The 27,514-nt window shown below is 50.5% G+C and overlaps 9 protein-coding genes across 9 annotated transcripts; 5 read left to right on the top strand and 4 right to left on the bottom strand.

Annotated features, from left to right (window-relative positions):
• Positions 1–641: 641 nt before the first annotated feature.
• EV420DRAFT_1650129 (uncharacterized protein) lies at positions 642–2,260 on the bottom strand (the record flags this gene model as incomplete). The annotated part of the gene is made up of 8 exons (XM_060478418.1): positions 642–788; positions 843–956; positions 1,014–1,277; positions 1,330–1,410; positions 1,466–1,564; positions 1,622–1,864; positions 1,911–1,991; positions 2,048–2,260. 8 exons carry the CDS (start codon positions 2,258–2,260, stop codon positions 642–644), a joined length of 1,242 nt encoding a protein of 413 aa, XP_060323894.1.
• Positions 2,261–3,831: 1,571 nt separating this feature from the next.
• EV420DRAFT_1580268 (ubiquitin-like protein) lies at positions 3,832–4,581 on the top strand. Its single transcript, XM_060474612.1, has 5 exons — positions 3,832–4,019; positions 4,077–4,189; positions 4,257–4,324; positions 4,375–4,398; positions 4,453–4,581. Exons 1-5 carry the CDS (start codon positions 3,933–3,935, stop codon positions 4,476–4,478), a joined length of 318 nt encoding a protein of 105 aa, XP_060323893.1. The 5' UTR covers positions 3,832–3,932; the 3' UTR covers positions 4,479–4,581.
• Positions 4,582–5,096: 515 nt separating this feature from the next.
• On the top strand, positions 5,097–6,958 carry EV420DRAFT_1341303 (peptidase M28). Its single transcript, XM_060468937.1, has 4 exons — positions 5,097–5,205; positions 5,261–5,422; positions 5,469–6,319; positions 6,371–6,958. Exons 3-4 carry the CDS (start codon positions 5,575–5,577, stop codon positions 6,874–6,876), a joined length of 1,251 nt encoding a protein of 416 aa, XP_060323892.1. The 5' UTR covers positions 5,097–5,205; positions 5,261–5,422; positions 5,469–5,574; the 3' UTR covers positions 6,877–6,958.
• On the bottom strand, positions 6,959–10,515 carry EV420DRAFT_1580263 (uncharacterized protein). Its single transcript, XM_060474611.1, has 3 exons — positions 10,035–10,515; positions 9,431–9,798; positions 6,959–9,379 (listed from the first exon to the last, which is right to left on the bottom strand). The coding sequence occupies exons 1-3, from the start codon at positions 10,337–10,339 to the stop codon at positions 7,095–7,097; spliced, it is 2,958 nt and encodes a 985-aa protein (XP_060323891.1). The 5' UTR covers positions 10,340–10,515; the 3' UTR covers positions 6,959–7,094.
• Positions 10,516–11,196: 681 nt separating this feature from the next.
• Positions 11,197–12,681, bottom strand: EV420DRAFT_1278755 (glycosyltransferase family 15 protein; the record flags this gene model as incomplete). Its single annotated transcript, XM_060468103.1, has 7 exons — positions 11,197–11,249; positions 11,299–11,571; positions 11,625–11,854; positions 11,904–11,997; positions 12,052–12,191; positions 12,255–12,574; positions 12,637–12,681. 7 exons carry the CDS (start codon positions 12,679–12,681, stop codon positions 11,197–11,199), a joined length of 1,155 nt encoding a protein of 384 aa, XP_060323890.1.
• Positions 12,682–12,911: 230 nt separating this feature from the next.
• EV420DRAFT_1120700 (uncharacterized protein) lies at positions 12,912–14,069 on the top strand. Its single transcript, XM_060465916.1, has 4 exons — positions 12,912–13,280; positions 13,332–13,384; positions 13,453–13,639; positions 13,723–14,069. Exons 1-4 carry the CDS (start codon positions 13,206–13,208, stop codon positions 13,888–13,890), a joined length of 483 nt encoding a protein of 160 aa, XP_060323889.1. The 5' UTR covers positions 12,912–13,205; the 3' UTR covers positions 13,891–14,069.
• Positions 14,070–14,511: 442 nt separating this feature from the next.
• On the top strand, positions 14,512–16,023 carry EV420DRAFT_1278779 (uncharacterized protein; the record flags this gene model as incomplete). Its single annotated transcript, XM_060468104.1, has 9 exons — positions 14,512–14,709; positions 14,777–14,827; positions 14,877–14,967; positions 15,026–15,094; positions 15,150–15,253; positions 15,370–15,481; positions 15,538–15,562; positions 15,614–15,639; positions 15,695–16,023. The coding sequence occupies 9 exons, from the start codon at positions 14,512–14,514 to the stop codon at positions 16,021–16,023; spliced, it is 1,005 nt and encodes a 334-aa protein (XP_060323888.1).
• Positions 16,024–16,791: 768 nt separating this feature from the next.
• On the bottom strand, positions 16,792–18,133 carry EV420DRAFT_1485665 (uncharacterized protein; the record flags this gene model as incomplete). The annotated part of the gene is made up of 2 exons (XM_060470274.1): positions 16,792–17,641; positions 17,718–18,133. The coding sequence occupies 2 exons, from the start codon at positions 18,131–18,133 to the stop codon at positions 16,792–16,794; spliced, it is 1,266 nt and encodes a 421-aa protein (XP_060323887.1).
• A 1,147-nt stretch (positions 18,134–19,280) lies between these two features.
• EV420DRAFT_1315561 (amino acid/polyamine transporter I) lies at positions 19,281–20,714 on the top strand (the record flags this gene model as incomplete). The annotated part of the gene is made up of 10 exons (XM_060468659.1): positions 19,281–19,374; positions 19,427–19,502; positions 19,562–19,616; positions 19,668–19,815; positions 19,863–19,986; positions 20,036–20,137; positions 20,191–20,282; positions 20,330–20,392; positions 20,442–20,549; positions 20,608–20,714. 10 exons carry the CDS (start codon positions 19,281–19,283, stop codon positions 20,712–20,714), a joined length of 969 nt encoding a protein of 322 aa, XP_060323886.1.
• Between the last annotated feature and the right edge of the window lie 6,800 nt (positions 20,715–27,514).

The raw sequence follows: 27,514 nt of genomic DNA, 5'->3' as shown, positions 1-27,514 counted from the left end.
GGATCCGGTTGTCCAAGAGAAACCGCAACGCGATGTTCAAGCGACTGGTTGACGGCCAGTTTCCTTATGCGTGGCCTGCTTTTAACGCCATCATGGAGAAAGTGCGCCCTGCACCGCCGGCGGTATCGATTTGCCCCCTAGTAGTGCCGCGGCGGAGAGAGTCGCCACTTCCAGGTCCACCGGGACGGAGACGGCATCATATAATAGGCGCCTCTTCGGATTGGGGGTACGTACTAAGCTTAAGGCTAAGCTTACAGCTAATTATTGACATCGCTATCGTCCCTTTAGCGTCCCGCCGTACTCGTCGTGACAAGAGAAATGGTGCTGAGAAGGATGTAGTGTGATAGATTCATGAATCAGGATAGTGTTCCTTCATAAAGTTAATTTGAAGTTAGCCATGCTTAGGAGCTGTGATAAACACAGCTGATAATGGTGATCGCGGAGTGTGGGACTCTGCGACTTATATTTCGGTGCCCACTCAAACGCAACGAAAAGGAATCAAAAAGTATTCCTTGGTTTCAAATTTGTCGCCAAAAGCATCGTATTATTTAATGTGATATTACGCCAAAGATAGAGTACGATAAGCTAGGAGGAAAAGAGATGCAAAGAAAATCCAAGATCTATCCGCTTGAAAACGAGCGCTACTTCTTGACCGACGAGCAATAGAGCAATTCCGGATGCCATACGATGTCATCAATTGCATAGATGGACACTATCCGGAGATTATCCAAAGAGATTCGTTCAGGAAGGCCCGAATGGTGAACAAAACCACGAGTCGGTTTTCCACTCTGTAGATGTAATGAATATTGGAACATGCCGAGCCAAGACTGAAGGACACGAACCTTGGTAGCAAGATAGAATTCTTTTGCAATCGCACTTAGAAGGCCACGACGAGTAAGCTGCCCGTGTGCGCAGGAAACGGAAATCTTCGGGATAGTTGGAGGATATCCATTGATCTGACATCACAATCAGCTTGTACGCATTACACCCTCAGACAAACAGGACACACTCACCCTGATAGACAGATCGATGGTAGTAGGGACTCCCCTGTTACCGAAGGAAACGCACTGCTCCCCGTCGACAAGAGCCAGTTCGTTGCGACCCGACTCTGATAACAAAACCTCTACCAGGCTAACGCCGGCCAGCGGCACGGTTGTGGAGGGATCATTAGGGTTGATAGCTCGGTGTTTGTCGGCGAAGGTTATCTTTGTCCAACATTGCCTTGGCGCTGCTGACAGATAGCGAATATCATCGCCTGGTTGGGGGAGCTTGAAGGCCTAGTAACAAATGAGCTACGGGGTAGAACGAGAGTAGAGATTGACAACTTACGAATTGGTATTCTCTGCTGGATGCACTGGTTTTAATCCAGGCACATGGTGGTATTGTCGAGCAGACTTGAGCGATGTCAGGCTGGGTGATAAGTATGAGGATGGTGCTAAATGTCCTGGAGGAACAAGTCACGTACCCCGTTCGGAGCGAAGTCAAACATTTTGTATAACGCCAAGCCAGGCGTAGAACCCCTTCTAGGAACCTCCGAAAGACTGGCGGGTAATAGACTTTCCATCTGTACAATTATGCCATTAAAACAAGCACTTGACTCGAAGCAAGACAGAGAACGTACCCTACTTTGGGATTTGTACCGCTGGATGCGCGGCCCCTGGTACATGGTTGTTGCATGTTTGTTGTACTTGGACGGCGGCGACAGGGGAGAGAAAGCCTCTGCTGTGATCGAGGGCGGCGGCGTGCTGGGGCGGGCGCGATGGCTTGAGTTGGACCGGGAAATGGCATAGTTGTCCGTGGGAGACTGAGCACGCGAGCGCCAACGGTGAGGGGAGCGCTCAGGTCCAGGACCAGACAAACGACCCTGGAGTAAATGTCAGTACTGGTGATAGAGATGAAGAATAGTTCACGCGTGCCTTTCTCTTAGGAGTGGAAGGAGGTGAGGTCGAGCGGAAGTATTCGGTAGAAACTCGCGTGCCGTTTGCATCAGTCTATGCAAAACATGTTAGTATGAGAGGCGTGAACGATAAGGAAAAGCTTGTCGTACCGATGATGAGCGGCCTGCAGAGCGCATTCCACGAGGTGAAGCAGTAGCGTTGGCAGGGGCGTAGGAGAAAGACATTTTGAGAGAGCTGAAGATAGAGAAGGAAGAGAAGATAACGTCGAGAGTAATGAGCAGTGGGAAGACAACCAGGTCCTCAAAGTAACAGTAGACGAGTGCAAAGAGTGATGAGGAAATGTGAGGCTCGTCTGGGTCCATTTTATATAGCGCCGGACTGTACGAGATGCCACCACAATCCATGAAGAATGTTTTCTCATTGTCAAAAATCATAAATTATTACGGCGGCGCCTTCATTCCATTTCTCTATTATCCCAGCCTGAACGCGAACATGGACATGGATTTTCAAATTGGTTGTTGGAGATGGCTGGTACCTGAAAGAGAAGTCAATAAAAACAATGGTAACGGCAGCTGAAGGAGACAAACAAAGTCTTCTGCACGCCTGGCCCTGTTTGGTATAGCTTCGAGGAGGAGAACGCTGTCCATCCGCGTATCAAATCGACGCGCGAGAGAATAATTGCGCAGAAGTCTTCCCATGAATTCATCGAGAACTATCGAAAATGAACTCGTAGGCGGTCATCCGCGGCCAGGAATACACTATCAAGACATGGTACCTTTCTCTGGTCGACGTTCAAAGTCAAACCGCTAGGGCCGCCGGCAATCAAAAGATTCTTCGATCAACTTTGTTTCTATTCAATGTCTATTTCAAATGGAAATCCCTCCTCCACCATCACACGACATCGTAAGTGCCTCTTACGTGGACAAAAAAACAGATGAATGGTGAGAAGTAATTTACAGATTATAATTAAGAGTGCGATTGTCCCTCCACACTTGGACAGATAGCACAGGCCCACCGTACCAGACCGCAATTTTTTGCTACATAGAAGATGGAATATCTCCATAAATGGAGACTCACCGTGTCCGATTCCCCACGTAATTATAGATCTATCTCGCTGATCAACGTTCAACTGACACTCCCCTACTGTGGTGCTCGGGCGATATCTTACGGTACTTGCTTGTGAGTTAAACTGTTACTAGGTGAAGTTGGTCAATACTTCGGCTTGTCTGATACCGTGACAACGTTACTGCCTGGATACGCCCCCGTATTCGTTCCAGCGAAGCTAATGGGGAGTGCGTTCTCATTGATTATCTTCGAATATCTTTAACATCAGGAATCTTTTCTGCGCTATTATTCCAGGTATATCTTCGAGGAATCTGACTGCAGTCTTGCGTACTCTGTCGTTCCTCGAACGACTACACATCAAAATTCTCTAGTCGTCTCTGATTCGCTGGTCGGATCCCACTGTTGCAAGCTTGTTTTCTCTGTCATTGCGAAGAGTGTCGCTACAGGAGACGATGGCTTCTCATCAGCTCAACGTCTTGTTGGAGCTTTTGCAGAATTTGACGCAGTACAGACGAAGTCAAGGCTATCGGTGGCCTTGATTTTTTTATTATATTTAAACCACTTTCTGCAGCTTCTAAAATTATTTTCTTGGAAGGATAAGGTATGGCATTGATCTTTGTTTGAGCTCGGAGGGAATTCCGGAGAGAAAAGTGAGGGACAGATCGTGATCTACCATCATTAAAAAATTGTCTTTATCAAGATTTGTTTAAGTTAGCGCTATCATCAGTCAACAAAGTTAATATGCACCGCAGAAGTGGATAATCGTGCTAGAGGAAGGAAGAGGTCAAGAGTCAAGCCATTGTAACCGGTTATCCGGGCCGCCATCGCGGGACCGCCTCTCATTGGCGCGCTTACATAATCACGGTGGCTGGAAGGATCACTATCGAAAACTGTTTTTCTTTCACCTACTACCACCTTCCAGTGTCGTATCAGCCGCGTTTTTACATTTTGCACCCTCAAACAAAAGAAATGTCCGACGAAGAACAGCAAGGCGGCCCCAGCCAGGATGAGATCAAGGGCGAGAACAACGACCCAAACGCGCCGATTAACGTCAAGGTGAGGTTGCCACTGAGGGGCACGGGGACGCAGTCGCTGAGGATTTCCTCTCTTCAGGTCGTAACTTCTTCTGGCGAGGAAGTATTCTTCAAGATAAAGCGTTCCACCAAGCTTAGCAAGCTCCAGGGCGCTTATGCGAGCAAAGTGGGAAAGGACGTGGCCACAATCAGGTGAGTAGCACGGCACTTTTCCCGTATTTTTCCATTTCGATGACGAACTCTGACTTTTTGCTTTCAGATTCCTGTACGATGGCAATCGGATACAAGAAGACGATACACCACAGTCCCTAGAGATGGAGGATAACGGTGCGTATCCAACGTTTGGGTTCCTCGGATGTCAGCTAATTAGTCTCCAGATACAATTGATGTTATGGTGGAGCGTACGTTTCTTGTTTCTTGTTGCTGATTCTGTTGCTGATACTCGGCTTTGGCAGAGGTCGGAGGCTCAGTGTTGCCGTGACCATCTTTCTTCTTGTCGCTATGTTCTGCTTCGCCAATCAATATGATATTCAAAGTTGTATTATCTATCGACAATTGCACTCTCCCTTTCTTGTAAGCCCCCCTATATGTGATTTTGAGAGACCCGAGCAGCGCCGGCTGCTACCACTACGCTGCCTCGAGACGAGGGAGGAGTCCCACGTAGGGGACTGCCGTTCTCCTCTGACCCGTCAACAGCCCACTTGCGATCTTAGGTCCGTCAGCATCGTCTCAGCACAGCAGCAGACTTTAATACCCTCTTTAGAATGCTTCCGGACCGTCTCTACTGTTAGTTTATATTTGCCGAGTCACATTCGTGAACTACGATTGTGATGACATTTTGGCCTATTTTAGCCTTCTATGGTCCAGCGTGTAAGCCCGGAGACATCGCGGTGTGTTAACACTCCGCGTTTGTTACAGTTTCATACGCTCGTCCTTCAAGTCAGTGTAACGTTGTAATAGGGTGCTGTGTGAAACCTGTTGGATGTAGAATGCTGCCACAACTTAACTCATGCAAGGCACCAGCGGTACTGGTATTGCTCCAGAAGATCTGTCATGTGGTATGAATACTGCACAAGGTCGCAGAACTGCCTTTTAGGTACGTTCAACTCTTCAAAGATTGGACCACATCACTTCTCACCTTTCGGCAGGAGGGCTCGCCGTTATAAATCCTATTTTAAGACAATTCATAAAAACAATCACCAATCACGGCAAGAATAATTAAGGAGAGCATGAGAAAAATGTTTCTAATAATGCCTTTCACAGGTACCCACTTCGCCTGTCGTAATCAGCAGGTCTATATACCGCATGGATTGTTAATTCTCTTCTCTGCAAAAATCTATAAATCTGCTAGGTTTATCCGTCAAGGACCATCCAAACTAGCAGCAATGCGTGTCTTTGCCCTTCTCCCTTTGTATTTCCTTGCGGGTGAGTGCACAACCTTCGCTGTGACGATTGCTGAACCTGTACCAGTTTACGGTCAGATTTCTCCAGACCAACAGTCATTCTTCAGCAATGTCTGGCCCTCCGGCCCAGGACAAATTATATCTTCTCAACTCCCGGACCAAGAGCTCACAACGATGCTCAACGAGATCGACCCAGCGCGGATCCAAGCGATCATCGAAAAGCTTGTCTCCTTCGGTACCCGAAACACACTCTCGAACCAGACCGACCCCAACCGAGGTATCGGCGCCGCCAGAGACTGGATCGCCAGCGAGATGCGCGGGTTCGCTGCAGCTTCTCAAGGACGCATGACTGTCACAGTCCCGAGCTACGTCCAAGAACCTGCGTCTAGCATACCCACGAGCACGGTCATAAGCAACATCATCGCCACACTCCACGGATCCTCTGACCCGGGGCGAGTATACGTCGTTTCGGGACACTACGACTCTCGTAACTCGGACGTTGATAACTTTATCGATGATGCACCAGGGGCTGACGACGATGGGAGTGGTGTTGCTGTTTCGATGGAGCTTGCGAGGATAATGGCGACTCGTAGTCCAGCCGCGACGATCATGTTTGCCGCGGTGGCTGGTGAAGAGCAAGGGCTGTACGGGAGTGCCTTTATGGCAGAGCAGTTGAAGAATAATTCGACGATGGACGTGCAAGGGATGCTTGATAACGACATTGTGGGAAGTTCGACAGCGGATGATGGCACTAAGGATCCGTTCAACATCCGGATGTTCGTGCAAGGTATCCCGCCGACAGACACGTCCAGCGAGGTAACGGCTCGTGTCAAAGTTGGGGGCGAGAGCGACACTCCTGCAAGAGAGCTGGGCAGGTTCGTTGCTGATGTAGCCTCTAACGACGTCACGAACATGACAGGCAAGTCCCTCTTACTCCCATGTGTCTCATGTATCTGACATCGAAATCCAGTCCAAATGGTATATCGCCCCGACCGGTACCTACGAGGCGGGGATCACCTCTCTTTCCTCCGAAACGGATTCCCTGCCGTCCGGTTCACCGAACCACATGAGAACTTTGCGCACCAGCACCAGAACGTCCGCGTCGTGAACGGAGTTCAATTCGGGGACCTTGTAGAGTTTTGTGATTTCGAGTTCAATGCTCGAGTGGCGAAGGTTAATGGAGCAGTGCTGTGGTCTCTTGCGCAGGCTCCGGGGACGCCTAAGAACGTCGCTATTGATACTAGTCAGCTCACGAACAATTCCACGTTGAGCTGGACGTTGGATAGTAACGCGGCTGGGTATGAGATAGTGTGGCGTCCTACGGATCTGTCCTCCTGGACTCATGTTATACCGGTGGGAAATGTTGCGCAGGCCACGGTCTTGTTGTCGAAGGATAACGTTGATTTCGGAGTTCGGGCAGTTGGAAGTAACGGATATCGAAGCCCCGCTGCTTTCCCGTTCAGTCAGGTACCATAGGCTTGCTTGTTCAACGTTCAACGTTTATCAATGTAACACATACGCTTGTCTTGGTCTTATTCAACCTTGCATGTCAGGCATAGTAACCAAGGATAACAGAAAGTGCAGTCTATTTGCAAGTATACAAGGCGATAAATAATATACATAAAAACAACCAATTACCAAATCCTAGTGTAAAGCTCCTTCCAGGAAATTAACCGTGAAAAAGAATAAACATATCACCCTCGGTTCTTTTTCTCCCGCCTCGCAGCTCTATTAAGCAGTGTTTTGGCCCTCTGATACTCCATATCCTCATCACTCGAATCCGCCCACATATCCCTTTCCTCATCCACGTTCGACTTCCACCCTTCTCCATTCGTCCGTGCCCATAGCGCCTCGTCGTCATAATCAATAGCTGGAGGCGTTGTGGAGAACGTCGGCTGTAACGCCACTCTCACACTCTTCCGTCGGCGAGGCACCCCAGGCGTCTCCGTTGACGCAGTAGACGTAGCAGATATATCTGAACCAACGTGGATGTGATTGGGATAAGAAGCGGCGTCTTTTATCGGAGGTGGGGGAGGAGGGTCAGCATCGTCTTCGAATACCTCATGTCCCGTCTCATACGACGAAATGGATGCAGCATCGTCATCATGGTCACCATTCATCTTGCCGTTGACTGCTGGTGGAGGAGAAGCTACAGCAGGTGGTGGTGATGGATGACGGGCCGTAGGCATCGACGGTCCAGGCATCGGAGAAGGCGTCCTACTCGGACTTTTCAACGCACTACGCAGAGGAGATAAAGCCGGTCTCGGTTTAGGCGCCACGACCACCGGCGCGGAAGGTTGCACCATCTTATTAGGATCAAAACCAGACTCGTCGAATATCGACTTGGGGGCCGTCGGAATCGAGATCGCAGCTTCCTTCCTTCCCCTTGGCACAGCCGCATTTGCAGTCGCCTCTGCGTCCATCTGCCGTAACTCCTTCAAGGTGGGGCTAGTTGGAGCCTTGATATCCATCAGAGCGGCAGGTTTTACGGTACCTCCCACGCTCTGACGTTTATCAGATGCCCATCCTTCTCGATTCGCTCTGGCCACGTCTTCCACAATGCTCATCAGACTGACGCTCCCTTCCCCCATACCACTACTACCAGTATGAACCGGGGAACTCGCCCGTCTCTCAGCCTTGGTAGTCGAAGGTTTCCTGACCGTACCCGTCCCTGATCCGTCATCTAGACTGGCTCTCTTCTTGTGTCCCTTCACCGAAGAAGAGCGCACGATCGCAGAATCCGGTACCTTCGGGACAGGAGGTACAACCGTCGACGATGATGCAGCGCGCATTCGCGCCGGAGCACTGGAAGCGCTGATCAGCGATGGATTCCTGGATAAATTGGACTGTGCTGGGCTCAACATCGCAGCAGAACCAGTCCCGGTATGTATAGTATCCGTGCTTATTTCTGCTGGTCTCTTCACGGCCCCGTTGGGCATAGACTTGCGATTCGACTTTGTCTTCTTCACAGTGGCGGGAGTCTGCCGTGGTATGGTGGCGGCAGTATCGCTTGCCCATCCTTTATCTGCCTCAGGCTCCGTATCTCGCTGGCCATCAACCCACTCCTCCGCTCTGCCGATAGCAAGATCGACAATCCCCCTATCAAGGGACGTACTCCGTCTCCGCTTCTTCAGCTCTGCCTCACTGAGATCGCCTTGGTTCCTCGCAGTACCACGAGCTTTCTTCAGCCTTTTCGAGCCAACGACATCGCTTGCGACGCGCGGTCTAGGTGTTGGTGTAGAAGGAGCAGAAGGCATAGCAGGGAGTGGTGGAATTGGCGACCTTGAATAAGACTCATGAACGTCGAGCTTTTTAATGTTCTTCGCGGTCCGTGTATCCCATGCTTTTGGCCCTCGTCTTCCCCTGGTCGGTGTCTCATCGCCCTCATCTTCCGTACCACGCTCGCTCGCGGCTTTCTTGTGACCGTGCCGACTGAACAACCCTCTAATACTGCCAAAAAAGCCGCTGCCACCACCACCACTGCTTCCCGTGGGCGATGTCGGGGTGGTCGGCGCCTTTCGCTTCTTGCCAGATCCAATGGACATCTTGCTCGACGACGCGGCAAATCTCACATTTTCGACAACCTGGACGTCGCCCTCATCCTCGTCACTGCTGTTCGTTTCCTCCAGGTTTCCTAGAGATCCAGTTCGGAAACCCAAGTCCTCCTCGGTGATCCGCCGTGGAAGAACATGTTTTTGAATAGGCGGAGGGCTACTTGCACGCGGCAAGCCGGTCTCAGCGATTGCATGCGCAGGCGGTATTTGAAATTGCAGCGGTATTTCAGGATCAGTAGGGGTGGACGAAACTGAGGGCACTTCAAGATTGGAGTAGATATGTTGCACGGGATCTGGAGTAACGATGACGTCGATTTGGGAAGCGGACTGTGAGGGAGCGATAGAGGAGAGATCGGAGGAGGGACGCTCGCCTGCTGGAGTTGGTGAAGAGGGAGGAAGCGGTTTGTCGTTGGGAGAAGAACGAACTTTTTTGCTTTTGTCAGTCAAAATGGAATGTCCGTGCACAGGGAACATACCGGCGCCTTCATTCAGAACACTGTCGACTTGCTTTCCTATCTCTATCCAGCGCCAGCCACAGTCAACTAGAGCCTTGGACCGAACAACAAGCCCGTCCCGAACAGCTCCAAAGCGCTTCACATCCAGCTCCTTCTCCTTCATAGCAAGATGAGCTTCGCATGCCTGAAGTTCTGCCTGCGCGTTCTGTAACTTTTTGTTTGCGCCTAGACTAAGAAACGTCGGTGAAGAAGTGTAGGACATCGACGGACTCTCGTCAGTTTTCAGGGAAAGGGTAGACGATGATTTCGTAGTGGGGCTGAGCAGGAGAGACTCGCGGTTATTGCTGGACTTGGTGACAGATTTGGATGCCTTTATGAGACGGGTTACGCTAAAATAAGACGAGTCAGCATTGGAAGATCGAGAAAATGTGAGAAGAGCAGGATCTGGGGATAATGAAGAAGTATGAGGTTAAAAAAAGATGGATATATGCGTCCAACGGCCCGGGGTATCTCAAGTAATGAGCGCCGCTGTATGCGCTGCGGTGGGCGTCGAGCTACTGCAAAGCAACATCATTGCCGCAGAGATGCACACAATAATAATGCCAGAAATCACGAATATACGCACAGAATTTCCCTGTCCCGCATAATATGGGCCACCTCGTCTTCCAAGTCCTTCAGCCCCGTCAAATAGTCGCGCCATTGTTCTATCGACACCGCATACGCACGGAAAGCTTCACTTGCACCTGCCAGAGATCCAGCTACCGACAATATGACTTGAGACGCGGGGGGCGGGCAAGCCGACGCATAGGCCGCCAGTGATGTCAATGCGACATTAGAGCTGTCGAGAAGGGATTGCAGCTGTTTCGAGTGATCCTTTTCCTGAGATAGAAGATTTGTGAGAAGACGCGAGTCTGCTGGACGGTGAACCATCCAAGGAACGAGGGAGAAAGGGAAGGGAATGAGAAGGGAAGGAAAATGAGGTCAGTGGTGCGCTGGTCGGAAATGGAATTCACGAGGTGTGTTGTCGGTTATTTACTTTTACGGTCTATCACGTGGGCGGTTACATCATTCCCACGCTTGTTGCCCTTGCCGCGGAGGCTTGGCGGAGGGCTTCGCGCGTCCATGCAACATTCATGGCATGACAGGAAAAAAATGACCACAATATCCTTTAATTGATATCTCTACCTACTATAGCAACTCACATACGCACTTCATTTTTTGTATGAGTATTCAAAAATAGCGGCTGTTACATCCACTCGGATGAAGGCGGAATGAAGGCTATATGAAGACGGTGAATAGGCTAAATACTAACTTAGCGGACATGCGTCCAACTCCAGCCTCGTTTTTGGCAGCGCCATCGACTGCTGAAGTCGCAATCAACAAAATTTCGCAGAAATCATTATTTTGCTGGAGGGCTTCTTGGAAGTTAAGCAACCTTATCGTTATGAACTGCTTGCCAATATCTTCCGGTAGCTGTAATCCATCCCATTTAGAGGTCAAACGGTGACTTCGCCCGGTTATCCTTCGCGGATTACACACTCTCCTTGAACACCGAAACCCCGCGGCTTCCGTTCGGAGAGGGTAGTTTGGCTTCATCGTGAGGAGATGGAGGAATCCTGTCTGGTCTTCTTTTCGGAACGCTCATTCGTGGGTCTGTCGAGAAGAATTCTAAAATTCGAGTGCCAACGATGACATTAGATCTGTACGAGCAGTAATAAATTATTTTCAACGAACAGCAATAGATTTGTAGTAAATGTATAGAAATGCAATGAGATTGGTAGCTGTTGTCACGCCTCCATAAGTCTATCCCACCTCCTTAGACACGAGTATCCATCATAATCTAAGACGCAATCAGTCATATCACATCAACAAATCTCAGCATAGCTTACCGAAACTCCTTTTCTGATCACAAGAGCACTTGCCTCGCTTCCAGCTCTCCTCCTTCCTGGGACAATGCGTATACGGATTATGCTCGTACCCAATCTCATCAAAGAACTGTAGCTGATCCTTCCTCGCAAACAACGACGCCGCAATACTATGCACAGGGGCATCGCCCCACCTCTCATAATAAAACCCACCTCTAGATTCCAAATACTCAAAGAACGCTTGATACGCCGGCCCGCGCCAGAAACTCATATCGGCGATCTCAAAGTTACTCCAGACTACCCCGGTCCTTATCGTCAGCATAGAAGCATAGAAGGGAACAATAACTCACAATGACATAAATTGTAATTCAAGCCTCCGTTATCAGACTGGAACCCCATCGCGTTGTCCTCGACGACGTACTCGGGGTGGAGCTCCACAAAATCCCTGACGTGACCCCATAATGTTGGAATAGTCCGCTCGAACTCGTACATGGTAATCGTAAATGCGTAAACCTTGTCGTTGTCTTCCATGAACACGAACGGATCAAAGTTGACGTCGCAATGGAAATGGACGTTAGGCCTGTCAACACGTCAGAGGTCGCCTAGAACGGCTGCTTTTCAGGACGTACTCTACCCTCCAGTACCAGCGGTACTGTTCCATGAGGGGATGCTTGAAGAAGAAACCGGAATTGAACCGGCACATGTTGCGATAGGAGACGCTGCCTGCGATCATCCCCCTCTGAGACAAAAAATGAGATAAATCAGCAAGTAGCGCACCTCCGTAGATGACATTCTCAGCAACCATCTGGTCCCTCGCCGCCTTGGCCTTTTCCTCGTCTATCCAATCCGGCTGAAACCAGTGTTCACGCGGGATCAAGCCAAACTCCATTTTCGATGATGTTATCACAGATACTCTCCTGCAAACGAAAAGTCAGTACAAGATAAGGTCCCCCCCTTTCCCCCCTCTCATATCGGCGCACCTCTTAAAGTCCTCTGAGAACTCCTCTTCATTCAACAGGACGTAGGGGTAGTTGTACTGTCTATTAAACCGATCCTCGATCTCGCGAATGCTCCCAATCACTCCTTGAAGATCGGTGTTCCGTGCGAGGATGACGAACGTGGCATTAGCCCGCCGGCCATGGACTGTCGTGTTGGGGCTAGGAGCGAAATACTCGTCGGGCACGGGGAACAGCTCCGCAGCCGTGTCAGCGCCTCCATGAAAGTGGGATACGATATTGTCCAAGGACGTTATACGCCCATACTCCTGGTGGGTAAATGATAGGATATAATGGACACTGATCTGTGCCGGACGAGATTTATTTAGCCCTTCACCATCATGCATGACGAAGCAGCAGGACGCACCACGACACCCAGAATAAGCAAAAGATACCGCGCCGTCGTATTCATCGCACGTCCAAGAAAAAGGTTGTACTGCAGATATCCGGATCGCAGCGAAAGGTTGCGCTCAGCGTCGTTGGATTGAATGAAGCGGCAAGTACTAGCCCGTGTCTGTGTGGCGAGAATGAGAAACAAATCGGCTGCATGTCGGAAGTAAACCGGGTCTCATTTGTCATGATTGGAGCCGGCGCGCTGCGCCGAGGCAACCAACATTTTTGCCTCCGTTCCACAACTGATAACGCAGATGGCTTCGTGCATTGCCTCCAATTGAGATGTGGGTGGTACTGAGGCCCAGTGGCAAGGTGGGGGACTGCTTCTACACTGATCCACTAATATCCGGATTTATTTTGCTGTTCAAACTCAGCAACTTCCCGACAGCTTTGGAACGGAGTCCATCTACGAATTGTTGTACTGTCAGGTTCTTCTGTCGAGCAGGAATTTCGCCGGAATGATGCATACCTTTTCGTGAAGTGTTTCCTTAGTAACTGCTGCGCCGAGGTTACTGACGTTTGACTCTCCTTTTGCTGCTAGGCATGCCAGGAGTATGTGTGAACGGTCCGCGTCAAGCCCGACGGTACTCATGGTGGAAAGGAAAAGGAGGGAAAAGGGTGTATTCGGCCCCTGCTTGATCGAAGATCAGCGTCTCAGAATACTGATAGACGTCAACGAAGTTACACAGGCGTCCCCGACCTTCGTCTTGGATTACGAATAGGTGTGCCCCTGTTGTATTTTCTCTACCAAGGTGCGCTGATACTCTATTAATCTGAACAACTTCCACAGCTTCCGAATCGGAAGTGAACGTTTGAACAGCTGTATTAAGGGTCATCGCGGTACCTGTGGGTACCGGTGCTGGGTGCACGAGGCACTCGAATATGAATGTGCGAAGTGTCGCATTTTCAGTAGCTACGAGTGTCAAATCTTCACTGCGCTTGCTTCAGTCGCCCTCTCGACTGGAATCATACTCTGTGTAAGTAATGTCACGGCGTTGCGACTAGGCTCTCACCAACATCTGCCACCATTACGGATCCGTAACGTCGAACTACTGCATAGCTTCGATCGGGGTGCAGCTTGGAGTTGCTTGTGTCTTCCCAAGCACAGGCGACCTACTGGCGGCCTTCTGTCATTTATGCGGCTGAGACTGTTCCTTGGCACAGTGGACTTCCTTGTCACCGCGGACGAAGAGGCAGGGAGATATGTAGAACGACTTTGTTGGAATAGACTGGTAGGTTCTTGTATGTTCATTTAATGCGCTTCTCGATTCGTCTTAGCGAAGCCGCCCTTTCATCTTCACTTTATAATTAGCTCAGGTTCTATAAGTACATCGAAATTTGTGTTTCGGAATGTTCCTTTTCCCTTTTTGATACATCTATCAAAGTTTACGCAGGCGCAGCACCGAGAGCAACCACGGGGGCCTGGGCTTGGCTCAGTGCTTCGTGAGTGAACTGCTATCGCCGCAAACATTGAATCACCTGGACAGATACCAATGCCCCAATGACAAGTGCAACAGGGTACGAAGAGGTAGGAGGAGTCGCTGGCAAGTCGTGCATTGAGCTATTTTTGGCGATGTGTTATTTCTGGAACTTCGCGACGCAACGGCATGATGGAACCTGCCGTCCGGATCCAGAATCATTCTTCCTGCGCAGCGCAGCCCAGCGAATCACAAATAGCCATCAAGTGGCTCCCATCTTTATTTGTTTTCTCGCCTCTCTTTCTCCTTCCTCCATCATCCTCCCCATTCACCACCTTGTAACGGTTCCGACCTAGTGACGCTCTTTTTATATTGCATACCCTTGCAAGAAAACACCTAATACCACCCTACTACAAGTCCACATCGAGATCATGCAGCGTTTTGCCTCTTCTGCCGCTCTGGCACTTGCCATTGCCGCCAGCTCGGTCTCTGCGCAGAGCTCGACGACTTTTCCCGAAGGCGTCATCGCCACTGGAACCATGGGCACAACTAACCCCGCCCAGCCAACTACGGGAACGACCGTCAACCAGACATCCTATTCACGACTACTTTCCCTGAACTCTGTCGATGTAAGCTATTTTCATTTTTCAGGGCGGTGTCGCCGCCTCCTGTGTGTAGCTAAATTTATTCTTGCAGGATTGGTGTATTTTTGCTCCCCCTTCAAACAACACCATTGGTGAATCTGAGGTACGTGTGCGTGCTGTCGATAAGGAGCTGCTGACCAAGAGGAGTGCAGGCCATCGAAGTCGCATGGTGCACGAAAGCGCGGAACAACGCCCGTGTCATCCCCGACGGTGTTATCACTGGTGTTTCCTTCCTCAAAACTGGTGAGCCACTTTTTTTTTCCATGTCCGAATATCGGGTAACCTAAACCGTTTTGGGCAGACTTCTACGTCCAAGTCTTTGGCTACGGTGATCTCACACAGCTAAACATCGCGCCTGGTGACTACGGAGGTATACTGCGCATCTGTCATTTCACCTCGTATGAAATCATCTGACTGTTACCCAGGTGAGCTCGACCCTCACGGAGCTACTGGTGCGGGTAACCCCGTCGGTGGTAACGTCACCACCGATGTCGTTACTGGCTCGGACATCAACATTGCTGAGTGGATGGTGCGTTGTAATTCTATGTTCCGTTGGAGCTGATATTGATGAATTTTGATCTAGCAATTCGTTGTAAGTGCGCTAATAAAATATTACCTCTGCGTCTCTCATGAGCATAATAACAGTCCTATACCCAATTCTGCATTCGTGCCTGCACAAATGCCAACTCTTCTTACAGCGCTGCCGCGATGTGTGAACACAAGCTCGACGAGATGGGCTGCACGTTCGTCATGCCAGGTATGTGTCCTTATCGTCCCGATAAACCCTTTTATTTACGCTTCAAATTTTCTCAGGAAACTACAACTTCAACGGAACCTTGTAAGCGTGCTCGATCTTTTACACTGTCGTAATTCACAAATACCGCTCTAGTGAAACTTGTGATGCTGATGTTGCCTGTACGATTCTTCTCTTCATCTGATGTATCATGGGCTCACTGACAGGTTCCTGCAGACCCCCCTGGATGGTACCCTGAAGTGAGCGGTGGAACGACCTCGTACTCCACCTTCGCCCAGTACTTCACCGGAACCTACACCGACAGCACCGGTGCTACTGTCTCCTACACCGTCGGTGACACCGTTACGCCCACGACCGTCGCATTCACCCCGGCATCTAGCAACTGCCAGACCACTGCCACCATCAGCAACGGTTTGGCCGTCGCTACGAGCGGTAGCAGCAGCGGTAGCTCTGGTTCGAGTGGATCCTCTGGATCGGGATCAGGCTCGTCTAGCAGTCGTACTGGTAAGTCCTGTCTGGGCCTGTTTAATATCTGTTCTCACTGATGCGTGGTACAGCGAGCGGAGCGTCATCATCTTCCACTGGGAATGCTGCTGTCTCCTTCAAGTCTTCGACAACCTACCATGATGGTGTCACGCTCGTCGCTCTCATCTCTGGTATCGCTGCAATCGTCCTGTTGCATTAAGGAGGTTGTGTCTACGTTTCTATCCTCATGATATATACATACATACATACCCCTACACACACTCTTTTTGCGGCATGGACATGGACCATTTTTACATCACTATATAATATCTGACTACGACGAGGGAACCTTGGATTCCTTTCGCAGGGTTGCGTATGATGACTTTTTTCTCTTGATTCGAAGTGGGTTCACGCTTGGATACTACGTACAGACAGACGGTTCTGGATATGTGCTATGCAATACGAGTCTGTTTTTTTCGTAGCTGTTCGATTTGATTAGTTACTTATGATGTGTCCGAACAGGCATGTCCAGGCGAGTCCATTGCAGTGCAGTTAAAGGTTTTTTTTGGCGGCAAGGCCTGGTATCGAGTGTGATAAAGATGATGCTACAAAGTGAAGGGATGATTCTTCTGGATTATGCGTATACGTATATGAGAAAAGGTTATAAAAGGACAAGAATGCAGGTTTAAATCCGGGAGTATAAACTCGCCGAGTGCCAAGATGTAATCAGATGTAATGGAGAACGAGGTATATAAGATGCTCGCCTCCAAGTCGAATTCCAAACCGAAGCGAACGGTGCGATGCGACAAGAAAATTCGGTATAGAACGGCTAAGAACGCGAGTATTAATTAATTAGTCAATACCTTTTTCGACAAGGAGAACCCGACGGAGGACTTGCGCCCAACTTTATCGAGCGTACGAAACTCGTAGAAGTCCCTTGCCATCTCTGATACCTCGTCCCCGAGGGCAGCAAGACGCGGACCACCTTCAAGGGTGACGCTGTCGAGACAGCGCGCGGAGCCTTGGAGACGAGACCTGAGCATGTCGATCAAATCCTGAGCTGGGCCTGAAACTCTGATCTTGAGGGTTTTCAGGTGGGGAACGAGGTTTGAGTGGCTGGGACTGGTCAGGGTTAGGCGGCGGAGGAAGCTAGGTCCTGGGATGGCCTCTTCATCGTAGGTATAGGTGTATTTCTCCAAGGTGTGCAATGAGGGTGTCAGGGACAATATCTCAAGCACAAAGTCGTCCGTTATACAGGTGTCGTCAAATATTGGGTGTTGGAGCTGAGGCGCACAGGGTAGAGATAGGAATGATATAAGCTCCCTTCCTGGTGATATTGTGCGACCTGCGCCATTGATTGTTAAGGAGACAACGTCGGGAAAGACGAAGAAGGGAATGACGGAAGGAGAAGCCATGGCGGCTATGACCAATGATTCGACTCCGTTGACGACTGTCGGGGCGGGGATGGGGCCGGTGAAATCAACTAAGTGATTCCAGAGTTCCAGACGCCGGAGATTGCGGCATAATGGGAGGATGTGGGTAGCCCGCGAGATGGAAGATTCGGGGAAGAGCTTGAGGTCGGTGATCTGTCCCCAGGGGAGGGAGAAGTTGTTCTTTTTTGCCTTGTGAAGCTGAACCTCTACGGAGCGCAAAGCTGGGGCATTCATGGAAAAAGTCCCGGCGCTGGCGTCGAATTCGCTCCCGATACATTAGGGTGAGGTGCTCGAGATGAGGTTAAACTGGGGCAATTGCTCCATGAGGTGCGGGGAGGAACGGGGCCTTTGTGTTAAAGTTGGCTCGTTTCCATCGATGGGCCTCAGCGCAGATGATTTGCATGAATTCGCTCTGTTGGGAATCGGGTACGATGAAGTCTGGATCCTGGTCTTTGTGGTCGTGGATGGTGAACGACAGGACGTGATTACCAGACCTGGCGAGGTAGAGTTGGAGGCAATCGATGCTCGCTTGTGTGTACGGCGGCTCGTGGATGTATTCAAAGGTGGACCATAGGGCGGTATTGGAAAGTAGGGCTTTGCGCCAGTGCGAGCATACGCCTGTCAAGCGCAGTGCGATGATCCTGTGAGGCCAGTTGAGGTAGCTACGGGCTGCGTCGAAAGGAGACTTGCAGGCATGAGCGAACATTTCGGAGAGGCAGTCATATGGAAGACGCTCTATGGGAGAAGTGGTCGTCATATTGTGATACTGTGACGGTAAGCTAGTTGAGGCAAAATCAGCACAGAGAAATTAATGGCCATCTTTCTCTTACAAATTTTGGTTAGCTGTAAAAATAAAGGGAGGAGGTTTAGGCAGGGGGATATTTCTTATAGTGGTTGTGGGGGTAAAGAAGAACGGAAGCCTCAGAGCACGAAAACTTTTTTGGAAACCATTCAGGTTGAACACGTGACCGTGATGGCATAACTAATTAGCGCCGGCAAGTGGCAAAGCCCGCTACCTTCACTTACATAAGGGATGGGACGACGCAAATCCAGATCGACTACTTCGTTTATTTCTACTCAAAATCCAAAAGCAACGGCATCAAGAAAAGAACGTAAAATCTGCAGATAAGACTATGTATGATACCATTGTTAGAATCGCGGGGCTGTTCTCAAATGAAGTGACAGTGGCAAAAATGGGTTATATCTGTGGCAAACGCGACATGGAGACTAACTACGAAAATCCCCGCAGGAATAAGCAACACGTAAGTAGATCACTACGAGACGCCGATACTTGCCGCCATCTATTTTTACTGTCCGAGATATGACGGAATATATTGGTGCACAGGACCTGTCTCAATGGTCGTCGTGACTGCGACAGAGACCAAGAATAACGTGAGTGAAAGACAACAGGTTTTCAAGCTAAAATATGGTTTGCTTACGATGATCCTTGAACAGAATTTCGAGCCAGAGATACCGTTCTTGCGAGCAGGTATGTTGCTGAGGTACCTATATATTTGTACCCGGGCCCTCACCTATAATGCCTAGAGGAACAAGAAGCTTCGAATGTGAGAATTTGGCCAGACTAACGGTCGAGAACGGGAGGTGTTGTGCATACCGCAAATCGGATGAAACACCCAGAACTAAAGAATCATCATCGCACGTAACACTTTACCTGAAATCCCGGATATTTCTGGCATGTCACACAGTCTATTTTCTAGATTTCAATGCGACCAATCACATAATTTCTTATAACGACACTGCGGGGCTGGCCAACCACTGCCATGGATATCAGATCTGTGGCACTCAGTGACCATGATTCTATCATCTCATAATATTGGACTTCGAGCTTCCTATAAATGACTGACGACCAGTGTATCTTGTGACTCTTGAGTCTCATTATTGCCATGCCATCGGAGAAGGATACGACCACAGAGACGATTTCCCTTCCGACACTAGACAGTGACAAAGGACTTCTCGCTCGTCTTGGATATAAACAAGGTAGACCAACTTCACTACGTGTCAATCCTAGCTTATACCCTTCTCTATTCAGAGCTCAAGAGACACTTCACACCGCTAGAGATTTTCGGATTTGCTTTCAGTCTTATTGGGATCGTACCTTCTTTCTCGTCAGTGGTTTTTTTTTTATCTCAGGATATCAATTTGTGTTCTGATTCACTGTATACAGATCCGTGCTAATCTTCTCCATCCCCAATGGAGGCGCTTTTGTGATGGTCTGGGGTGTAAGTCGACCTCATTTACACGCAGTAATTGGAACGATCCCTTGCTTATAGTGGACTGTCTGTTCAATATTCATTGCTGCAATTGCCCTCGCCATTGGAGACATAGCATCTGCCGCACCAACGTCCGGCGGACTTTATTACTGGACGTTCATGTTCTTGCCGGAGAAATGGCGTGGATTTTTATGTTGGATGGTAGGATGTAGGTCCTCTATGTTATATTCGGTGGCCTGAGTCAACTTGAGATAGATTCCAACACTATCAGTAATGTGGCTGAACTTACGAGTGTCAACTGGGGGTGTGCCATGCAGATTATGGCGGCAGTGAGTATCGGGTCTGATCTCGCTTTTGAGGCGACTATGGCTCAAACCTTGTGAGTTATTACCCGATCACCACCTAACAGAGTTGACGAGCCTATACAGTGGATTATATTGTGCTCTTGTCCTTTGTCATTGCCTGATATGCACCCTCAACTCGAGTATTATGGCTAGATTGCAAACTGCTGTAGCAATAATTAATGTTCTGTCAGTTTCTTTCCATCTTCCTGCTCGTCTACTGAAAAATTCTTGTATTACAGCTTGTTCTCTGTGATCATCATAGGCCTTCCAGTGATGACTCCTGGACAATTCAGAAACGACGCAAAATTTGCTTTCAAGGACTTCACCAATGGTCAGTTTTCATGCTGGAAGTCTTCACTGGCTCATGACGTTAATCAGTATCCGGATGGCCCAACGGCTTTGCATTTATCCTTAGCTTTTTAACCCCTTTATGGGGTGTTGGTGCGTCTTGTTTCTTGTGAAAAATGCCTTTTGGGCTGATATACTGTAGGAGCGTTTGATGATCCCGTCCATATTAGCGAGGAAGTAGCCAATGCCAGCATAGCCATTCCAATGGCTATCATTTGCTCCATCTTTTCTGCCACCATTTTTGGCTGGGGTAGGTTTCTGTCATCAAATGACCACGGTGCCGGCAGCTTACGAGCCTTGTTACACAGCCATGAATATCGCGCTAGTCTTCTGTATGGGTCAAGATTACCAAAGTATCATTGATAGTCCCATCAGTCAGCCCATGGCCACGGTAAGTATTCAACGAGTCCTATAGTATTACAATTTTGCGCTTTATCTTATCTTATCGGCTCTCTCGTAATCTCGCTATGCCAATTTTCCGGACTTGATCGCATTCTATCACGAGGGTTCAGTACGTTTACCGTACCATTGCAGACACTTGTAGTATATTTAGCACAACCCAAACTGTATTTAAGTAGCTCGACTGCAGGTCTTAAACCTCAGTCTCGAACTAAAGTTTATTCACCTGATAACTTAGTCTGAACTCACTCTCGCTCAACTAAGCGATAGCTCCCTTAACGCAAACCTGCGGACAACACAAAGCGCCTGACCGAAGTGCGAGTCACGCTTAGTTGTTTGATCTTGTTTGTGAAATCGGTCGCTAACAATTAGTTCGAGACTTTCTTACTCTTCATCAACAACCACGTTGACGAACAGTAACAAATGAACCCCATCGAACAATACCTCACCGACCTCTTTGGACTACAAGGCTTCATCGCTGTAGCCTATCTCGCCTTTCTATATGGATACGAATACCGACAAAACCAGGAGCCAGTCTCCGAAGAAACTATCCCCGTCGAAGCCCCCAACCCGGAGGCTAGACGACCGCACACACCCCCTCCCGACTACGTCGATGACCGACCTGAACCCACCATCCATTTCATCTTCATCACAGATGACGAGTGGATCACAACGGACTCCGACACAAATGAGTCCAGTGAGTCCGACTCCGAGATGGAAGGATGGCCCACACAAAGAGGCCCAATCATTGAAGAAGAAGAAGAGCGAGGACCCTACGAGCAAGGGATGGACCAGCGTGTTCTCTCTCCCATTACCGAAGAGGAAAGTGAAGGGGAAAGCTCGAGAAGTGATCCCTGGAACGCCCCCTCCCCCACCTCAACAGAAAACTCAGCCGCCAATCCTGGATACGATTCGGACGGACAGCGCCTCTATCAGAGAGGGCTTAGATATCATCTGGGAGAAAGAACAGCGACTACAGATGGAACTGGAAGCAGTTCAAATGAAGAAAGCAGCGATACAGAAGAGGACAGTAGCAGCGACGAGCTCCCAGGGCTGCGCAACAACTGGTCCCCTCCAAGACTCGACTCAAGAGGGGAAACGTGGGGCCACCACTATGCCTGCAACGACTCCTCAGACGACGAAGGAAGTTACCTCAACCTCGTCACCCATCCCAACACCCCGGTCATCGTCAATGATAGGGCCGGGGAAGCCACTACCGAGCTTGACCAGTGCGGACCCACATACGATGCCGACGCCAGCTGCAGCATATGCCGACAAACACAGGACTACGCCGACACGTGGCTCATATATGAAGGAATCGAGGCCCCTGCCTCTGTCATCCCCTACGTCATCTATCCACTCGCACCAGAACACCCCCACGTGGCTCCCGTCCCCTTCGTTGCACCCTGGGTATGGGACAGACCCCAAAGACCAGACTTCGACCAGGTCCTTCTCAGGGTCAATGAGTGGGCAAGAATCATTCGAAACTGGAACTGAATCGTCACAGGAAGTACGGAGCCTTTTGAGCAAGTCTGACCAATCGGACTTAGAAGAAGGAGAAATTTACGAGAACCCTGGAATAGGGCGGACTTTGATCTACAGCAGCAGCACCGAGCAGGGGAGTATGGAGACGAGGATGTCATCCCAGAGTTCGTGGAAGGATCTAGCTCGGGAGCCTACTGAGGCCGAGCTAATGAATATGACATATTTAGAGATGCTATGTTGGACAGAGCGAAAGCTACCAAGAGAAATATCGTGGAACGGCTCACCACAAGGGAGGTATTTCCAGAAGGAAAAGAGCTCGACGATTGGAGCCCAAGTGCTCTACCGAGAAACCATTTTCCACACGAACATTCTGTGGAACCAAGTACACCCGGACGACTACACAGACCCCAGAGAATGGTACCAGGTGCCAGCCCCATCAGAAGCGTCGAGCGGAAGCACAGTGGATTTAAGCCACTTATCCATCCTCAGAAGGACAGGGTACGTCGACCCTAGTCGACTATTCGCGGTGGCAGGGACCCCAGGAAGTGTGGGCGCAGCAGCAGCAGCAGCAATCCCTCCTGCGGCCCCTGCACCAGCTCCACAAGGACCCCCCTCTCCACATCACAACCCTGCGTTACGATCACTACCGTGCCTGGCAGCAATTCCTATTCCCGCCTGACCCTGTACAACCACCGAACACGCCACCACTGTTCATAGTCGGGGTGGCCAACACGAACCCATGGGCACAAGTAAAGCCACAATTGGCGGAGCCACCCGAGAAGTTCAAAGGGGAGTCCAGTGATGTAGACCAGTTCCTAAACCAATGCGAAGACTACTTCAACGTATTCCCACAGCAGTTCACGATGAACACACATGGACAAAGCCCTAACCGGGTAGTGTTCTGCACGTTCAGATTCGCAGATAAGGCACTGCACTGGTGGAACCATGCAAGGGACGAGTACTATGACGAGACATGCAGATACTTGCAGTATCCAGCATGGCAAATATTCCGACAAGTAGTTGAGGATCAGTTCAGAACCGATGCTGAGGTAGAACTCAAGTTACAGGAGTTTAAACGCATTCGACAAAATATGTACAAGTCAGCAAAGGAGTTCTTCTGGGACTTCGAATGTTTGGCCAAGGAATCCGGAAAACGGCACAATGAGGAATACATGATTGAAATCCTCAAACCAGCCATCCGGAAGAACGTCAAAACTGCCATACACACCATGGGGACTGCACTCCCACGCACGTATGCAGAATGGAAATTCCGAGTCAAACAAATGGACTATAATTACCGGGTGGGATTAGCGGAAGATGCAGGCAGGAGTCAAGGCACACAGGGCCAACAGAACAAGGGAACGGGAAAGGCCGGAAGCTCCGGAAATTCCCCAGGTGATAAGAAGACGGGAACTGGAACCACATACGGGGCCAAGGGCAACCAATGGAGATAGACCGACTGCGGAAAGAAGGACGATGCTTCCGCTGCAGTCACAAAGGCCACCGGAAGCAAGACAACAAGTGCCCCAAAGATGAGAGTACGTGGTTGGTCAAGCACCAACCCAAGTTCTCCCAGGCCCAAATCCATGCCATGTATCAGCAAGTATTGAAGGATGAAGAAGGGAAAGCATCGACGTCGAAGATCGAGGAGGTAAAAGACGAGCCGGCGGCATAAGCGACAAATGCGCGTCGGCTAAGGACTTAATTTCATTTGGTGGTGCGTCCTCAAACCCCATGGGTCGGACTAATAAATCGCTTGTAGTATCTCTGAGCAATATCACAGTTTTCACGCAGTCACAAAATGAAATTAACAAGTCGCATAAAAGCAACGGTGTACAGGGGATTTCCACCGTGCTCGAAGAAGAACCCCACCCAAGATCCTTGGCCACCGGTGCGAAAGCACAAGCGGCAAATGCTGCGCAAGGCAGCGGGAAACATGGGATCAAGGTCAACATCGCTCCATGGCGGGTAGGTACCGGCGCAGAAAACGGAGGAAGAGCGGCCGAGCTAGTAGTGGGCGAAGGCGTCTCCAGGCGGGAGAGGAACGATGCAGGGCCTCGCCCGAAGGCAGAACGTACACACCTGCCCTATGCGGCCAACTACCCCGACACGGCGGAGCCGCAAGAGGGAACGCGAATCCCCACGAAGAAAACTGCCGCCCTGCAAAAAACAGTCAAGACGCTTGGGGACCCCAACCCATCCTATCAGGTATGCCTACCCCCTTCATCGCTAACACATAATGGCACTGGGGGCCCGTGTTCCCCGGTGGGCGGGTCGGTGGGACCATTATGTGCATCCCCTACTTGTAATAAAAAGAACGTTATTATCGAAGAAGTGCCTGATGAGGAAGATGACTACAGTTATCAACAAAGCCTTAAACCACGAGGGGAAGACCCGGTGACCCACACCGCAGAGTACCCAGAAGACTATGAGGTAACAGAGCTAGAAGAAGAATATTATGATGACAAGTGGGACAAGGGGTGGCTCAAACCACATAGTGCAGATGTTACGGTTATTCTTTTCTTTTTCTTTTTCTTTCCTTTTCTTTTCTTTTCTTTTCTTACTCAGCCGGATTACGTGTAGGCGATCATCATGGACTGACTCTCACGGTACTATTTTTAGTGTACCAACGTGTATTTAAGTAGAGCCTCAGCTGGCCTGAACCCCAGCTTCGGCTAAGGTTAATTCTACCTAACATCGAACTCCGTCCTTCGTGACTATTTGTCCCATCGACTTACCTCACCTTTGACTTGCTAAAGCGTCACCTACCGAAGTGCGAGTAGCGACCTTAGCATGATCTAAGTCGATTTGAGTTAGTGGCTAACATTTAGCCGAAGCTCGTTCTACGTTGCCCAACGACATACCGTTGCCCAACATTTTTCCTGTCATTCTCTTCATTGTTGTGGCACTCTCTGTGCTACAATTTCTCCTTAACGACCCTTTGGGATTGGTTATTGTAACCATTCTCCGAGTGTTCCTCGTCTGCGTATACGTCCCGTCTCCAGTGTTTGCAGGATTCCTCCTGCTCCTCTGGGTCGGATTTCTACGCCACCATTAAAAACACGAAACCCTTCATCCTCGCCCTTCAGCTCGCCTCCATATTAACAATTTTATTGTTGATATTGACGAGCACCTCTTCCGACGAAACCTGCGAGATCTTGTTAATGAACGGCTCTAACTACGAGACCGACCTTAGCTTGATCATCGCACTCCTCATTGTCCTCACCATACTCGCTGTCTATCAGCTTGCATGGTCAATCGTTGACTTACGCCAAGGGTAGATCCACTTACGAATGCCCTGGTCCAAATCCATTCTCGCCGTCTTCGTGACTTTTATACTCTTTTTCTTCTCCATTACTTTGTACCATCTACGCCGTTGTTTCCAGCAGAGACAAGTTCGCGTGCAACTCCCGTTTCACTACGTTCCGAGCACCCCTGGCATATCCACCGCCGGTAATCGATATTCCCTCTGGCATCTCAGCAGACGATAGGAGATGTCGAATCCAACGACTCCGGGGGATCTGGAGGATCCCTCTACACATCGTCGCGACACAGCTCGCGATACTCAGGGTCGAGCACCGACTCCTACAGAAGCGCCTCCAGCGCAGCAGTCGACTCAGTCGACATCACCGATACCCGGGGCGTACTCCTCGACAGAGGAGACTCGCCCGTACCAGGCCTCTTCGACCAGTCTCCGGTCGAAGGCGAGTCAAGCACCGACGGAGGCCGAAGACAAGGCACCAGGCCTCTGGTCGACGATGAGGAAGAAGTTGACACCGAGTTCGAAGGGGACGAGCTCACCGAGTGGGAAAGAACCCGACTCGACGACCTCCTCAATGACCTCTACCCGAACGAGGAGGAAGATGCCGCCTATCTCAGAGACTACTACCATGGGAAGAGAACAGATGCTCTCTGGGAGAGCGAAAGCAGGCGATATCGAGTCGCCCAGAAGGACGACTTCGACAGCGATTCCGGAGAGCTTGGCCTCGGAGCCTCCTGCGGCTTCCACCAGTTCAATTGAGTCACAGTCTCTTCCAAGGTCCTGGCCGACCGATAGGGGAGAGCCCGTCGGCTGGCACCCCAGCACAAGTTGGGTCTACGCAGACAGGGGGGAAGAGACTGCTGTGGCCAGAGTCGCGCCCGGAGGAGAGCCCGACCAGGTCTCTCAAGGGCCTGAGGCCCCAACGGTCGCTCCCACCGTCCCCGCGCACGAGCCGACGGATGGGGAGCTTTGGGGCGAGTTCCCAGACTACGACGCCGAAGAACTTGGAACAGTTACCGTTTCCGAGCGACTCGCCGGAGTCTCCGATTGGGAGCCGTCAGTCTCGTCGAGAGCCTTCGCCACTCCCGTCCCGGCCTCTCAGCGCCCATGGCCCCTCCTTTATCACACAGTACGTCGAGTCCCTCGGACTCCCTCGAAATGCCCGGGAGTCCCCAGAAATTGAGGCCCGAATGGAGCGAGGCCGAGCGCATGACGCACGCATCCGACGAGCAGAGCAGGATGCCCTACAGGGACCCAATGGCTGGTGGGACCTCCCCCTCGAGCCCGACGCCACCCCCAATGAGGTGGACAACCGAATCTGCGCTGCTGCCGCTCGATATACAGGGGCCGCTCGAAGAGCAGGCCTCGATCTCGAGGCAAAAAGAAGGGCCTGGAACGCCTATCAGAGCGAGATCAGCGACGAGGATTCCGATATCGGGCGGTGGAGGAGGAATCGAGAGCTCGACTGGATCGCCAGAGAGAGGAAGGAGGCCCAGGATGCCAAGTCGACCGCCGAACAGTGCCCTCGAGACGGAGGTGATGACGGCGGTCCGGACTCTCCTGGTCCACCCCCTGCACCCTCGTCCGACAATCTTTAATATCTTACCATGGCACGGACTATATGAGATTATGATGGAAGACATGGAAAAGGACTCCCAGTGGCTCCTCACGGAGGCGGGAGAAGACTATCGACACGCAAGAACCGTAGGGGACGTGTACCTGATGAAGAACATCCTGGACGTAGAAACGTGGCACCGAGCTGCCCTAGTTTGGAACCTGGCAAATCCAGACCAGCCAAAACAAGAGTGTGTGGCCTACCGACGCCCGCAGCCAATGCCCAACCCGCTCGAGACCGAAGAGTTTTGGGCAGGTGCCGGGCCCGACGACGACGACATGGACGATCCTGGCGTGGGACCCTCAGACAAGGGAAAGCAGTCCACCGTCCCGCCGCAACCACCGATTCAACCACCACGACGACCCGTGTACCCGGGGGATTATCCTCCGCCCGGGGACAACTATCGACTACGGTCGCTACCGCGGCCACCAAACCCTCCAGTACCACCACCAGT

Source organism: Desarmillaria tabescens (genome assembly GCF_030435595.1).
Source record: "Desarmillaria tabescens strain CCBAS 213 chromosome Unknown EV420scaffold_71, whole genome shotgun sequence".
NCBI classification, from domain to species: Eukaryota; Fungi; Basidiomycota; class Agaricomycetes; order Agaricales; family Physalacriaceae; genus Desarmillaria; species Desarmillaria tabescens.
This window is presented reverse-complemented; position numbering and strand designations above follow the sequence as displayed.

Coding starts and splice junctions, on each gene's coding strand:
- EV420DRAFT_1580268 (XM_060474612.1), top strand. CDS start 3,933: ATGTCCGACGAAGAACAGCAAGGCGGCCCCAGCCAGGATGAGATCAAG. Junction 4,020..4,076: donor ACGCGCCGATTAACGTCAAG/GTGAGGTTGCCA, acceptor TCCTCTCTTCAG/GTCGTAACTTCTTCTGGCGA. Junction 4,190..4,256: donor AAGGACGTGGCCACAATCAG/GTGAGTAGCACG, acceptor TTTTGCTTTCAG/ATTCCTGTACGATGGCAATC.
- EV420DRAFT_1580263 (XM_060474611.1), bottom strand. CDS start 10,339: ATGGTTCACCGTCCAGCAGACTCGCGTCTTCTCACAAATCTTCTATCT. Junction 9,799..10,034: donor ATGCGGGACAGGGAAATTCT/GTGCGTATATTC, acceptor GTCTTATTTTAG/CGTAACCCGTCTCATAAAGG. Junction 9,380..9,430: donor TGTTCTGAATGAAGGCGCCG/GTATGTTCCCTG, acceptor AAAGCAAAAAAG/TTCGTTCTTCTCCCAACGAC.
- EV420DRAFT_1341303 (XM_060468937.1), top strand. CDS start 5,575: ATGCTCAACGAGATCGACCCAGCGCGGATCCAAGCGATCATCGAAAAG. Junction 6,320..6,370: donor CGACGTCACGAACATGACAG/GCAAGTCCCTCT, acceptor ATCGAAATCCAG/TCCAAATGGTATATCGCCCC.
- EV420DRAFT_1120700 (XM_060465916.1), top strand. CDS start 13,206: ATGCCAGGAGTATGTGTGAACGGTCCGCGTCAAGCCCGACGGTACTCA. Junction 13,385..13,452: donor TCGTCTTGGATTACGAATAG/GTGTGCCCCTGT, acceptor CAACTTCCACAG/CTTCCGAATCGGAAGTGAAC. Junction 13,640..13,722: donor CGACTGGAATCATACTCTGT/GTAAGTAATGTC, acceptor ACTACTGCATAG/CTTCGATCGGGGTGCAGCTT.